Here is a 15352-nt window from a genome sequence, read left to right on the forward strand (position 1 = left end):
ATTTTCAGGGTTTTTTTTACAGTGGAAATTTTTATTTATATATTCCTTCAGAATTATATAGTAATATCTAGATAACACATTTGTATCAAACATAAGATGTAATTTATCATATCCTTATTCAGATGCACCTATTAAATAATGTAACAGCTAAACTAAATTTCAACTATTTTGTAGATAGTATGGAAGTAACCATCTTTTGACAGATTAGTATTTTATACTATCCATTAACTTCTGAACCCTTGTAATAAAATTAATGTAACCACTTTCTCACATGAAGAATAATACTCTTGAAGTTTTGAAACCCCTTGTGTCCTATAAAATGCTTCACCTGTGTAATTTTGTGTTAGCATTCTCTGAATAATATTTCACTCTTGGAATACGAAGTCCATGCCTGTCATCTACCACCATTTTGCAGGCTAACCAAATGGACAAATGTGTTCACTCCAAAATCATTTTACTTGTTTTAAAATGAAGCAGCGAAAGTATCATTTACAAGACATTGCTGTGCTGGTTTAATTCGTGATGGGTGGGGAAGGTTTTGATGCAACACTAATTCTGACTGAATCTAGACAAATTGAGAGTTGAATAAATGGAAAATAAATAAAACAGTTAAAATATTTGTTGGTTGCATACAGAAATAATTCTCAAGGCCAGACTAAAGTTGCTCTTCAAGAGTTTATATCAGATGCCCCTGTAGTGTTTGTAGCACAACTTTTGTATTTTTACAAAAATTCTATACACTTGACCGTCATAAGTCACACTATGATGACCTTGGTTCAAAACTAGCGGTGTCTATGGGGACTCTGGTTGTTCTCCCTGTGTCCTGCATGGGTTTCCCGTGGGTGCTCCGGTTTCCTCCCACCCTCTGGGGGAAAAAATGGGGTTGCTAGGTTAATTGCGTGCTATTGGGTGGTAGGGGTTTCAATGGCCAGAACTGGCTTCTACACTGTTGTAAATTAAATTTAAAATGTACTAAAGGTTGTCAGTTGTGCATTGAAATGTCATTTTAATTATCAGTAGCTACTTAAAGTGATTGTGACATCTTATAATTGCATATGTTGTATTTATCAAATGTGTATCCATCCCTTTCGTTCATTCATTTCTGTTCTGTTGATTTACACAGTTTTCTCTCTGGTAGGTTCCCCCCACACATGGTTCCACCACACCACAGTTTACACACAACGGGAATCCCCCATCCGGCCATAGTCACACCAACTGTCAAACAAGAGTCTTCCCAGAGTGACATCGGATCCCTCAATAACTCGTAAGTCTTGTCGTTTGGTTGAAAAAGCACTTTTTATTTAAATGATCGTAACTTAAAATGCTCCTGGTCTCTTTGACATGACGTAAGAACCTTCAGAATTTCAAAAGAGAGCAATTTTCAAGTAGATTATAAAATGTCCACTTTCATTTTGTTCTTATTTAGCATTTTCTGTTGATTTCAGTAATGAATTGGTTAAAGTGCAGTAGTGGCTTCGGAAGAGAAATTACCACTTTATTTATTTATTCTTTTGCTGATATTGTTGGTAATGGTCTGAATTTCTTCAGAAAACATCATCAGGACGCCAAAAAAGAAGAAGAAAAGAAAAAGCCGCACATAAAGAAGCCTCTGAACGCATTCATGTTGTACATGAAGGAAATGAGAGCCAAGGTGGTAGCAGAGTGTACGCTGAAAGAGAGCGCAGCAATCAATCAGATTCTTGGTCGAAGGGTAAGGATCTTAAACTGATAAAGGTAGACAAGAATGGGTTGGAGAGAATGTCGGACTGATCAAGGCTGTCATTTCCCAACAATGTTAACAATTTTCCATACAAGGTATCTGCTAATATTAGTTAATCTGAAATATTTGGGCCACACAGTTAATGTGACATTATTAGAGCATCAGGGACCAGGTTTGAGTCATCAGCTGTCTAAAGAGTTTGTACGTTCTCCCCCTCATGCATGGATACTCCATTTTCCTCTCACATTGCAAAGGTGTACGGGATTAGAAGATTAATTGCTCACATGGGTGTATTTGGGTGGCATGGTCTGGAAGGCCCTGTTATATCTTCACAATGAACAGCTTCATGTAGGGGTATGTGAGTGGAAGGAAAAATGTTGAGAACCACTGGTTTAATGCCTGCATTTAAAGAGGAACATCTATCCATTTCCATCCATACCATGATGAAGGACTGGACTGAGACCTGAAATGTTTATTATCCTCTTCCTCAAGATCAGAGGTTTTCAAACTTTTTCTTTCCACTCGCGTAATACTCAAACTCTGGGATTAGTTAAGGTGGGATGTGGGTGGGAAGGGAAGGTTGAGAACCACTGCTCTAGACCCAATTGTTACTGAAATATTTTGCTTGAGAAAAATTGTCATTGGCCCATTTTGTTTCAATCCCTCTTCTTCCACCACCCCCCCCCCCCCCCACCACCAACCACCCTGGGAGATATTAAGCTGTGCACACTAATTAGATATGATTAAAACAGTGGTTTTCAAACTTTTTTTCTTTCCACCCACATACCACCTTGAGTAGTCCCTTACTAATCACAGAGCACTGATGGCATAGGGATTGCTTAAAGTGGGATGTGAGTGGAAAGGAAAAGGTTGAAAACCACTGCTCTAGATGCTGTGTGACCTGCTGAGTTTTTCCAGCACATCTGTGTATTGTCCATCTCTGAGGCCTGTAAGGTAAAACATCATGAGATGGGAATGTGTAGGGAGTTACCCTGTACAGGGCAGTAACAAGAAGGGGAGGTGTCCTTGTACTCCTGTTAGGTAAAACATCATGAGATGGGACCGGAGAAGGAGTCACCCAGTACTAAGGAGTAACAGAATGCATCCTTGTACTTACAAGATAAGAGAGACATTGATGGATTGAGAGGCAGGAAGCTAGCAGGGAAAGGATAGCAACAGTTTTAGTCATTGGACAAGTAATGATATGATGATGTTCTAAGCATGTATCCAAGGGTATAAAATCACCATTTTGCTGATAACGGCAGAATGCATTCTCCGACTAACTTTGTTAGTTGCAAGTGTTACAATCCGGTAATAAAGAACAAAGAACCCTGACTTCGACTCAGCCTGGTGTTTGTCTCACTCATTCATGAACAAAGCAGACCTAACAGGCCCCAATTGCTAACCGTCAGTTTTTAGTTCATCAGTTCTCCTTTGAAACATCTAAGGGCTGTTTCTGTTGTTCTGAATTAGGGATTTTCCCCCTAATTTTCAAACTAGATGTTTGGGAGTTAAATTATTTGCTTTGGCTTGCTGCTGCCAACCATGCTCTATAACTTCGTGAAAGAGCAAATGGCTCTTTATGGTTTGTTTTACTGGAAATTCTAGTTTATTGAGGAATGAATCCCAGATATTCTTAAAATGCTCAATCGGTTCATACAAGCATTATATGATTAATGTTTTCTTCCTCTCATCAACCCCCTCACCTCGCCTGTGTCCTCTTTGTTCTTAGTGGCACGCTTTGTCTAGAGAAGAACAAGCAAAGTACTACGAGTTAGCCAGAAAGGAACGGCAGCTTCACATGCAACTCTACCCAGGCTGGTCAGCAAGAGATAACTATGTAAGTTCCATTCTCGAGCATATTCACTTCTTTCTCTCTCTCTCTCTCTTTCTCTCTCTCTCTCTCTCTCTCTCTCTCTCTCGCTCTCTCTCTCCCCCCCTCCTTTTCCTCTCTCTACAGGCCTAGTGATGTACACTTCATACATGTCAGTTTAATGTTACAAATAATGACCGGAGTGAAGCTGACAGCATCCTATCGTCTTGTGGACCTTGTGCATGCCACAGAGCTGTCCTTCATATTGTTTCTGCTTCTCGATGCTGATTGAACTGAGCGTTTTATTCTTTTGTAGTGAGCCTTGTTGGCATGGTGTTGTGACCCTAATGGACAAACTGAGCTTGTGTTTCCTCCCCTCCCCATTTGCTTTCTCTCCCTAATAGGGCAAGCGGAAGAAGAGGAAAAGGGAAAAGCAGGCAGGGGAGACCAATGGTAAGTGGGCAGCAATCATCTTACATCATAGAAGGGACCTTTCACATATCAGAATAGCGACACATGTAACCCCCAACTGCTGCTAACCAAGTTTTATAACTTTGTTAATTGTGATGGTATGTGTATATTTTAATTTTATGGCTGGTTTGCCTTTCCAAGACTGATAGAGTAATCCGTGCATGCATCATAGACATTTTAATGCTTGTTTTTTACAGAACACTTTATTAAAACACATGCATTCCCTATGGTAACTTAAAAATGTTTTGAAGCTTATTCTAGTTTGTACTTAGTGTCTTGTATTGATATTAATTTGGGCTGCACCTGTTTTACGATGCATCCTCGTGTAATCAGCCTTGCCTGCGAGACTAATCCCATTATCTTTGCTCTCCATTTACCTTTGGAAGGCACGCATGTAAAATTGACCCTGCTCTCCAGCTTCTTTCGCAAAGCACTAACCTTTTAGCCTAAATTCAAGCCTGTGCTTGGTGCTAACTTGCAAGTTCCCTATTCAGCCCACTTACTTTCTTTCGTGAACTCTAATTAAAATCTACTATAAAATAATACCAAATTATATTGGCACACAATATTGGCGCTTTTTAAATGAGTGCAAAAGAAATCTGATTTTGAATACTTTTTTTTTTGAAATTAGAGGGCATTGCTGATCACTGGTAACAGATAAATTGATTTATTCCTTTTTGTTTTCTTGTCTCTCCTTCTTCCTTTTCTGTCTCCTCTGCTCGCTTTCTTCCAATTTGTTCAGATCTGAGCGCTCCTAAGAAATGCCGAGCGCGCTTTGGCCTTGATCAACAGAATAACTGGTGCGGTCCGTGCAGGTGTGTATCGTTTTCCCAGGTTTGCTATGGTTGGTTTCAGCTGGTTTAAATTGGCACTTTCCCCTTCTTGCTCTCACTGTTTCAGTGTTTTGATTGGACGCTGAATCCATCCCTTGCGCCTGTTGGTGCTTGGCAGTGTGAATTTTGGACTTCTTTCTTTCGAAGGGATGAGGGGAGAATGCCAACTTGACCGGCTAAACCACTAGCTCTGGCTGAGATGTCACATCCAGTGAGCAGTATCCTCCATTTGCTGTTTTTGTTTACTCCATGCTAACAGATGCAAATACTCCAAAGAAGTGTCGGGCATTGTTCGGGCTAGACCAACAGAATTTATGGTGCAAACCTTGCAGGTATACTCCCACTAGGCCTTCCAGAATTAAATATGCCCTTTATTGGATTTGTAGTGCATTCATGTGACTGTTCCTGTGCTCTAATGTGCTTATATTCTATAGCTTTTTGCAGATTTGTTTTTCCTTTTATCTCCCTTTTTATTTTCCCTGTTGCTTCTTATTTAGCAGCATTGGTCTGTCTCCTTGCAAGCACTGTTCACCTTCATTCTTCCTTCGACCGCCCCCCACCCCGCCCCACCCCGCCCCATCCCCAGCCTTTCCTGGCCCTCCCCCATGGTGGTTTGCGATGGGCCTGTGACCTTGTGTCGGAGATTGGTGCAGTGAAACATAGGACAGAGGAGACCTGAAAACTTGCCGGGGCTGCTCACCCCCCATTGTGCACAAGCGATCTGTTTATATATGTATAAATGTACATATTTTTGGGTGAACGTGGAGGCATTGCTGTTCTAAATGCACAAGTGTACTGATAATTGGTGCATGAGTCCATTATAGTAAGTAAATGTGGAATTCATCATGCAGCATTACTATTTCATTTATTAACAAAGTTACCTTATTGAGATACAATAGTTGCCTCACCTGAGTAAATGTCACAGCTTTGTACAACAGAAGTTTCCAAGAAGCAGAGAAGTGTTTGTACACTCCAGTAACTGTCTTTACATTTGTGTATTAATCGCCAATTTATTTTTAGTAATTGGGCGTCATACCAGCTACAAGCTCGTTCAGAGGAAACTTTCATTTTCAGGCGAGTGCAAAATCTTTTTAAGTAACAGCAATTAAAGCTTTTTTTCTCTTCGTTTTTTTTTACAATTTGGTTTTAACTAAACAAACTCAGGCATCAAATGGTCAAAGGCTTATCCACCACAGCTAATCTGCATACTCTAGAATTTTCTCAAACTATTCCTGTTGCCAATTCTCTAATTCTTAGGACTTGATTGGGTAGAGGGAATGAATGTTTTGTCCTGTTTATATACACCTTTCCTGTTGACCGCATTTGGTTAAATCTTATTTCTTTGTCCTGACACATGCAGTCTTTGAAGTGGGAATGTTGTCATGGTAGGTATTTGTTTCTTCAAAGTTAAAGCTTTTTGTTTATCATGTACACCTAGCGCCTGATCTGCTTTCCTCTTCATACTTCATTTCCCCTACTGCAATCTCTCTCACCCCATTTAGTTAGCAATAATTGAACATGTTTGGTCTAACGTCTGCAGGTGTAATGGGGTTTAGAGAGACTGTGCTCCCTTGTGTGTCTCTTTTTAAAGCCTGTCTTTGTTGGCATGTATGTTAAGAGTAACTCCCACCATTCCATAATCGTGATATTAAAGCCTAATTAATATTTAAGTTTAATTGTGCTTCTGTCCAAAATCCATGATTAGTCGATTGGCTTGTTTGTCTGTTCATTTGAATGTGTCAATTTAAAAACAAATATGCAAGTTGCAGCATGGACAATTGCCAAGTGATGGATGAACACCAGTGAACCAAAACCAGACAATCGCCAATTGATACTGGGGAGGTGGGGGGGGGGGGGGGGTGGTGGTGTTGCAGCACTGAAAGAGAGAGAATTAGTGCTTTAAATTGCTCAAAAAGGATTTCCATTATTGGCTCCAATAAATTAATTTTCTGGCGGTTTTTTTGTATTCATTCGTTCTCCGACAACATAATTATTCAATTTTGAAGTCATTTTTTCATGGCTTACTTAAATTCTTAGTTTAAAATCATAAAAAGTGATGACTATTAATAATTGAAACAAACGAGATTCTTCCGAAGATCTAAATGCATGTTTATTTTCTTTGATAAATGCTGTACTTTAGAAATGTATTTTCTCATTTCAGATACCCAGTTTGACCTGGGGTTGAATGATTTCAAATAAAGGTTTGAGTTTCTTTCATGATTCAGTCACACGCTTTCCACCCAGTCCCATGCTTTTGATTTAATAGGGCTGAGTGATCCAGTTTATTGGTGTTAGTTGATTTTTTTTTAATTAGTAATTTCTCTGATTTTTCTTAGCTTTTATGAAAGGATTATCACTTTGACTGGGCTGGTACCCAGAGCAACAATCGTTTTTTTGGTGCTGCATCCAAGTAGCCATTCTTTGCTTGTGAATGCAGCCACTGAGTACTGGGTGAGCTTTGAGGCCATGTGAGGCCTAACATTGCCTCATCAATGTCCCAATCCAGTCCTTTTGCAATAATCGCCTTCCTGTGCTTGTTATTTGGCTCGTCAAATTCAGGATCATCATACATTCACCCTGGTTCATGAGAATGTTGACAGGATTTCAAGGTTTGAGTTACAGGGAAAGGTTGTGAAGACTGGGGCTTTTTTCTCTGGAGCGTAGAAGATTGAGAGGGGACTTGATAGACGTGTTTAAGATTTTAAAAGGGACAGACAGAGTAAACGTGGATAGGCTTTTTCAATTAAGAGTGGGGGAGATTCAAACTAGAGGGCATGGTTTAAGATTGAAGGGGGGAAAATTTCTTTACGCAAAGGGTGGTGGGGATGTGGAATGAACTTCCGACAGACGTGGTCGAGGCGGGATCATTGGTTACATTTAAGGAAAGACTGGATAGTTACATGGATAGGAGAGGACTGAAGGGGTATGGACTGGATGCTGGTCAGTGGGACTAGGAGGGTGGGGATTTGTTACGGCATGGACTAGTAGGGCCGAACTGGCCTGTTTTGTGCTGTAAGTGGTTATATGGACTCACTTGGCTAAACAGAACTAAATGATTACATGCTGAATTTAGAAAAGTCCATCTTGTGAAAGTTGGGTTTTACACATTGGCTTTTTGGCCCAACTTGTACATACTGACCAAGGTTCTGACTAAGCTAGTCCTTGGCCATCTAAAACTTTCCCTGTCCAGATGTCTTGAATGCTGTCTTCTGCCTGCTTCCGCCACTTATTCTTGATGGTTTGTTCCATATAACCACGAAACCTGTTCTCCCCCCCAACCTCCGGTCCCCTTTAAATCTTTCCCCTCTCACCTTAAACCAATGTCCTCTTGTTTTAGACTCCCCTCTCCTAGGGAAAAGACTCTGGCCTTGCACCTTCCACCTTATTCATTCAGATGCCTTGCTGTTCGGCATGGGCGACCATGTTTCTCCACCGTCATGATCTTTGACCCTTCCGAATTGTAGTTGTGGCCTCTCCTGTTCTTCTTCAGTGAAGCCTCCATCTTGAAGCTGAGACTGTTCAAGATTATACAAGGGGAAAATACTGAAGTGGTTTCCCGTTGCCTCCTTCAGTCAATGTCCACACTGGATGGGTTACCCTGACCTTGGATCCGCAGATTCACCTGCCCAGCCTTTTTCAGTTTTACAGCCATAAATTTCAATGTGCATCTATACCACAGGTTATTTTGTAAACTTGGGCAAGATCACCCTTCAACTTCCTTCACTCCACTTGAAACAGTCCAGACCTATCAGGTCTCTCAAGCCTGCCATTCCTGGCAACAGCCTGGTGAATCTTTTCTGCAGCCATCAATTTTTGGTGAGGGAACCAGCTAAATAACCCTTCATCACGGTGCCAGTTAGTTTGAATAAGCCGCGTTCCTTTCTTAATCCTGTCAGACTTGTTCAACACTTCCAGTATTTGCTGTTTTAATTTCAGATTTCCAGCACCTCTGTTCATTTACTTTGGACTCTTGGTTTGCTCCCTTAAGTTGAGGCTTCAGTCTGAGATTCTCCTCTATTTAATTTGGGAAGAACAGGGATCTACTTCAACAAAATAGTTAGTTTTTTGTTTTTAAATTTCTTTTGGGGAGGATCAAGAAAATTTCAACTCGTGTGTCATTTATCAAAATATAACAACGAACCAATGGCAAAATAGTAAATCTGAAATTTCATAAGCTGGCTGTTGATTTATTTTTTAAAGTTTAAAAGACAATATAATTTGGTAATGGTTGCAACTGCCTGTGCTAGGAAACCATGAGAATCATTAGTAACTTCTCATTTTATAGATCACCGATGATTTAAATCGTTTAAAGTTCTTTGGCTTCCAAAGGTTTGGCAGAACCCTCGCAGCAAACGTTGCTGAATGGTGGCAATGTTTACAGCTGGAGTTTGACTTTTAAATAATTTTCATTTGTTAAGAGGTAATGACTTTATGAAAAGCAAATGGAATTGCCAGTGGGCTGAATCAAATCATGTAGGCCTGGGGATGTGGAAGCTGAAGTCCCAGCCCTGGTTGACACTGGTCAGCCCCAGTAGTTTTGACAGTAGACTGATTTCCTTCTAACAGTGGTGAAAACTTGGTGACAGTGGTTCAGAGTCCTTGTTTTTTACTACATCATGGTTAGCGTAGCAATTCACCCAACACTGTTACAGCGCCGGTGACTGGGACTAGGGTTTGAATCCGATGCTCTCTGCAAGGAGTTTGTTCTTCCCGTCTCTGTGTGGGTTTCCTCTGGGTGCTCAAATTTTCGCCCAGTCTCCAAAAATGTACCAGAGGTTGTAGGTCAATTAGGTGTATTTGGATGGCTGAAAAGGCCTATACCATACTGTATGTCTAAATTAAAAATTTAATTTTAAAAAATTATTGCTAAATTATGAAACAGATTTCTAAATGTAAAAATCAAACTCAAGAAATAATTGACAGTACAGTTAAAAATAAATCTTGGGCTTTTTCTGTTATTCTTCACATTGGGAATTCCTATTTTAATGAATGAGCATTCTAGTGCTGAACCGAGTTGGACTGGTGTTGGATTGGAGAGGTGAATTCCCCAGTGTTACATTGCAGAAGCCGAGCACACTTGTGGTTTTCGGAACCGGCATCTGTCACTTGCAGAAACCCACATCAGTCCAAGGCTGACAATCCCAGGGGCAGCAAAATGCTGGCAGTTCCCCTCCGAGCCATTGGCCAGTGACCCAAAATATTTCTGCCATGGTTTCCTATTTCTCCATACAAGTCCTCACAACATTCATGTGGTCTTAACTGGGATGTTCAGCATTTGGCAAGAAGGAGAATGATTACAGCCACTTCCAGAATGTAGCCTTGCAAGTTGAAAACACCATGTCAGCTGGATGATTTGCAGTAGGGCTAGAAAGCCAATCTGTGACTCGCTGTCATAGCTGAAGAAGGAGCATAACCCTCCAGTGACTCCAAATGAGAGAAAACAAGGAAAGTAATTACCAGCCTTTTTTTTTAGAACAACATCTATTTCTGCCATTACCTGGAGAGAGGGATCCCTGATGCTAAATGAATTGCTAGAGTACTGGGAATTTACTGTTGAGGAATAGATTGGAAGTTGTGATATACAAATCTGAAACGGCAAAAGATTTGGGGCATTTTGCTTGATATGTTAATCTTGCATAACTAAAGCGTTTGAAACTTTCTTCTTACTCCCACCCCAGCTCCACAGCTGGCTGTTGAGGGATTATTGCGGAATGAAGTTCATAGAGTACGTGGTCCCACAGCAACTTGAAGTTTCTGAAATTATCTACTGGCATTGTGCTCAAGCAGACAGCCCAGGCACGGACGGATGTGGGTTTTTTTTGCCCTGTCTAGGTGTGCATTTGTAGTTCATTTAGCAGGTGATACTTGAGGTACACAGGAGACTACAGGTGTTGGGATCTGAGGCCAAGCACCATCTGCTGGAGACTCAGTGGGTCACGCAACATCAGAATGGTGGCTGATTCAAGCTGGAATCCTCCGTCCAGGTGCAAAAGTCGACCATTCTTTCCCTTCCACTGTTGCTCCTCGACCCACCGAGTTCCTCGTGCGGGTTATGTTCAGTTGCATGTAATACCTTCTGGGAAGTAAATGACAGAAAGTTCAAATAAACCTTCCTGATGACTCTAACCCATGGGGCTTCCCATCTTTTGCAGTTCAGGCTAACTGAAAACTAACTGTACAATTGGCTTGTGTTCATATTGACCAGGGTTGATTTTAAAGACTCTAATCATTTGGCAATTACCGAGTTGCATTCTTTCTCTGTTTTGAGCCCACCAAGTTGGTCCTTCCACTTGCAGCTTTTTGTCTTAATGTGGCATGACGCACTGCTTCACTCGCATGTTTCTGTTCGTTCTACTGCCCCTTTTGTTTTGGCAACCCCTGAGTTTAACTGCATGCATGTGGTCCATGCGGTACCACAGATTTGACCTCGCAGGCTTCTGTGGCTCGAACTGTTTCAATGTATCTTCCCACCCTGGCCCTACGTATTTGTATACTGGCTGTTAATGGGTGTGAAGTTCCAATGTGGTCTGAGAACAACAGTGATGTTGGTGGTGGAAAATTTCCCGAGATAAATTATTCACCCCCCCCCTCCCCCCTTTTTCAAAATGAAGAACAAAAAGATGATTGAACCTGTGAATACTAACATTCATTTTCCTCTATATTTGTGGTGAGAATTGACTGGGAGCTACTGAAGAATATAACGTGCTTGGAAATTTTACTCGATGGTTGAATTATTACTTGTTTGTAAAATAAACCAAATGTACACTAAAATGATCACAAGTCCATGGCCAAAATGGTACAGGGTCATGAAGCACAATTTAAAAAAAATCCTTCTTTCCTCTCACAGATAGCTGGAATGAAAGTGACTGCACACAAGGAAATCTGTTAATGAATCTGATTAACACCCTTCATTGACTTTTGTTTTTCATTGCAGACCATTTAAAGAATCAGCCACAGCCTGCAGGCCATAGAACCAGTTATTCTTGTTTTTTTTTCCCTTTTGTATTTTCCAATGTTTCTTATTCCTTTTCTCCTTTCATTCTTTTCTTTAGTATTTTCTTCCTGTCTTCCTCAATTTGGTGTGGTTCTCAACAGATAAATCAAGTATATTGTAATTTAGTATTTTATACACTTTGAAGCTTTAATTTTTTTTGTATCTAAGCAAATTTGTAAATCCTGTAGATTTTCTGGCTTAATTGGGACTTGCATTAGTTAATTTTTTTTAAATGTCACGAATAAAACTTTGTTGCCTGAATAAGATTATTTTCTTTGTTCAAATAACCAACTCCATTAGTCTTTTTGCCCTTTATTTACAGATAAATCTTTCCCTGTTTCTAGGAGAAAAAAAAAGTGCATTCGCTACATACAAGGTGAAGGCAGCTGCGCCAGCCCACCCTCTTCAGATGGAAGCTTATTAGATTCTCCTCCCCCTTCTCCTTCCATGTTAAGCCCTTCTACCGTAGACTCTGATCCACAGACTGAACAGATGCAACCTCTTTCACTTACAATGAAACCTGATCCTTTGGCCCACCTTTCCTCACCATCTTCCTCTGCCTTGTCGACAAACTCGGCGCTCAAGTCCAGCTCAGTTTCAGCTGTTAGCTGCCAGAACGGGGCACTAGAGCACCGAAACTTGCACCAGTCCACATCCTCGTCTTCATCGCAGACTCGACCTTCGACTTCATCCATGTCAATTGTTCATTCCCACAGTGCTTTGCAAGAGACACAGTCCCAGCCACTTTCACTTGTAACCAAGTCTTTAGAATAGCTTTTAGCATAGTTGCTGGTGTTCTTTTTATTTCATTTGTGCCATATGGCTACACGTTAGTAGATGTTATGGAGTGCATTGGTCAATATTTGACCCATTGTTATTTCAAGGTCCTCTTTGAATATGTAGGATAAGCCTTGAGAGATCCTGCCAACCTCTTATCAACCATTGCAAAACCTTGTAATGCTCATTACTGTTAAGTGGTTCTTACTGGGTGGATTCTTCATGAGTAAGACACTACTATCAGATTCAAAGAAGCCCTTGTGGGAAGGAGTTGGCTACGCTGTATAATTTGTATTAAATAAGAGCTTGCGAACCAATCATTTTATGTCCATTTTATCCTTAAAGGGCACAATGAATGCAGTGCCACCTGTTAATTGTGTGGAACAACTTTTGTGATGTTGCGTGTTATTGTTTAAATGTACAGAAATAATGGGGAAAACTGTGTTAATATGCATTGTTCCATGGCGTTGTTTTTTGGGTGGGAGGGGGGGCGTGCAAGAAAAAAAATTACAACGCTATAGGACCAGTAGTATTTATTGCTTTAGAGATGCTCGTTGTACCATGTATGTTGTCTCTTTTAAATATTTTTTTCATCAAACAATGTATAAAGTTTTTTTTTTGCTTAGTGTAAGCATCTTATATATGAAAAGATTAATTTGTTACCAAGGATTTAACATTTTTTTTCCTCCGTTGTGATACATGACTGTCACCAAATGGATAATGTAGTGGCGTTGTAAAAAAAAACCTGAAAGTGCACAAAATCGCTGAGAAAAAGCCATTGTACAAAATAAAACTTGAAGGCAATTGGGGGAGGGGGGATTTTTTTTGGGGAATCAATACAAAATAAAAGCACCTGGTCATTCGTATAGAGCCCCGAAGTGGACAGTAGCCTCAAACCTGGAATTGCTTAACCTATATCCTATGTATGTAATCTGTGCCAAACTTTTAAAAGTCGATTCATCTTCCCTCCCCCATTTTTGCTGTATTTTGGTCCTTTTTAGCTGTGAGGTAACATAGATATGTATGTAGTTTTAATGTTGCTGACTAGTTTAAGCTATAACGCAATGTGTTTGGTAGCTATTGGCAAATCATCCAAAAAAACCTTATAAAGCAAAGCATTGAAGGGTGAGAATTAATGAAACCCATGGGCCAAATTTTCTGTACGTTGGGGAAATTGAACTGAAACTGCCACTTTTTATGTACACTACTATCAATAGGTATTTAGTGAATTTTAAAATAGGCATGTTGATGTTGCAAAGGCTGTATACAACTGATGAAAAAGTTCATTCATTTGGTGCCATTGTAGTAGAAATGATAGTTGTATAGCTGTCTTTTTTTCCATTTTACTGAGAAGCTGATGACCTTTTGTGAATACTCTCAATGTCTCCTAACAGGTGTGATGTTCCTGTTCTGTTTTTTTGCTCTTTTTATTTTTCTTTCCATTTTTATTGTTCTGAAACCATTTTTGTATTGAATCAATGTTCATGCTGTACAGTATCTGTAGCATGCAGTTCTGGATTAATAAAAGCAACTTAGTATGTGCAGAGAATTCTTGTGGTGTCCGTTTGCCCTCCCATCAAAGCCATGTGAAGAAAGCGGATCGTCAAGCTGTGGCCTGAATGGTACCAACAAGATTTTAAATGCCAAATTTTGCCTCTGTCCGGTTGAAATGATACGGCATGAGGCACAACAGAGACCCACTTGTTTTGATGTTGAAGTCTTGTGGAAATGGAGATATTGCAAGAAGCGTGTATCGTATGGATACAAGGAGGTGACCCTTTTCAGATAGACACACGGGTTTGGATTGTTTGATCATAAAGATGTCGATTCTGGCAATTATTATCTTAACCAAAACTGATAGCAAATGTTCGTGTTTTCATATGCATGGCTACATGCTGAAATCCCAACTTGTCGTTGGTACCCTGTTCGCCAAGGCTGATTTTTTTTCTCTCTCTCCCTCTCTCTGACTGAAGTATTTAGTGCACAATCACAGCCTTGATTCTGAGCTTCATTGTTGAAATGCATGGTGCTAAAGTATTGCACTGCATTGAGTGAATTAAGTTTTTTGATATGGCTGAACTAGTTATTTGGCTCCGAAAAACTAATTTTCTGCAGGTGGAGCACAATTATTGAGACCAAATATGTCAAAATTCCTTGAATTTAAACTTCTTTCATGTTTCACATGCATATCCCAATTTTAATTTGTTCTTTGCAAAATGCTTCGAAAGTTGGTTCACACTGAGCTCTTTACTGCGTTCAAATTGACTCGATAACTGATGTGTTGACATCATTGTTGATCCTCTGTGCTACCTACTCTTTGTGTGTCATACTCATTACTACCCTTCAGCTATTCAAATCTTGGGTTGCATCTGATTTGCAGAAATTACTTTATTGAGACACTGAAAGATGTGTTTGATAGGTAGAATCACATGATTTGTCAAGGCTGAGTTCGTGAGGGTAATATTCTGTGTAACACTTTTATATAATGTTTGGGACGTTTATATAGGGAATCACAAATGTACCCTAATTTGGGTTTTATTATATAGTGTTGAAAAATATGAGGTTTTTTTTTTATACGCGTGTTCACCAGGGTCTTTTGTCCCAGATGTGTATTTGTAGATCCTATTTTTCTACTGTTTCTGCAAGTTAATTACCATAAATTATATTTCATAATCAAATGACCTTTATTTCAAATAAAGGACTCAGTAGAAATGTGGTAAACAGTTTCAAGTCTTGCTTATTGC

At 39.9% G+C, this 15352-nt stretch overlaps 1 protein-coding gene across 41 annotated transcripts in view; it reads left to right on the plus strand.

Moving 5' to 3' along the window:
* Window positions 1-14157, plus strand: part of tcf7l2 (transcription factor 7 like 2) — a 182212-nt gene extending 168055 nt beyond the window's left edge. For 5 of the 41 annotated variants that reach the window (XM_069899911.1, XM_069899921.1, XM_069899915.1 and 2 more), the window contains 7 exons: window positions 1124-1264; window positions 1549-1711; window positions 3453-3560; window positions 3938-3986; window positions 5097-5169; window positions 5858-5911; window positions 12176-14157. In XM_069899911.1, the coding sequence (XP_069756012.1) occupies window positions 1124-1264; window positions 1549-1711; window positions 3453-3560; window positions 3938-3986; window positions 5097-5169; window positions 5858-5911; window positions 12176-12605 (1018 nt within the window). In that variant the 3' untranslated portion in view covers window positions 12606-14157. Of the gene's footprint in view, window positions 1-1123; window positions 1265-1548; window positions 1712-3452; window positions 3561-3937; window positions 3987-4746; window positions 4820-5096; window positions 5170-5857; window positions 5916-6197; window positions 6223-6998; window positions 7040-12153 lie in introns of those variants that run through there. The other 36 variants (XM_069899924.1, XM_069899923.1, XM_069899914.1 and 33 more) reach the window with 27 other exon arrangements.
* The last annotated feature ends 1195 nt before the right edge of the window (window positions 14158-15352 follow it).

Source organism: Narcine bancroftii, chromosome 10, assembly GCF_036971445.1.
Source record: "Narcine bancroftii isolate sNarBan1 chromosome 10, sNarBan1.hap1, whole genome shotgun sequence".
Lineage (NCBI taxonomy): Eukaryota > Metazoa > Chordata > Chondrichthyes > Torpediniformes > Narcinidae > Narcine > Narcine bancroftii.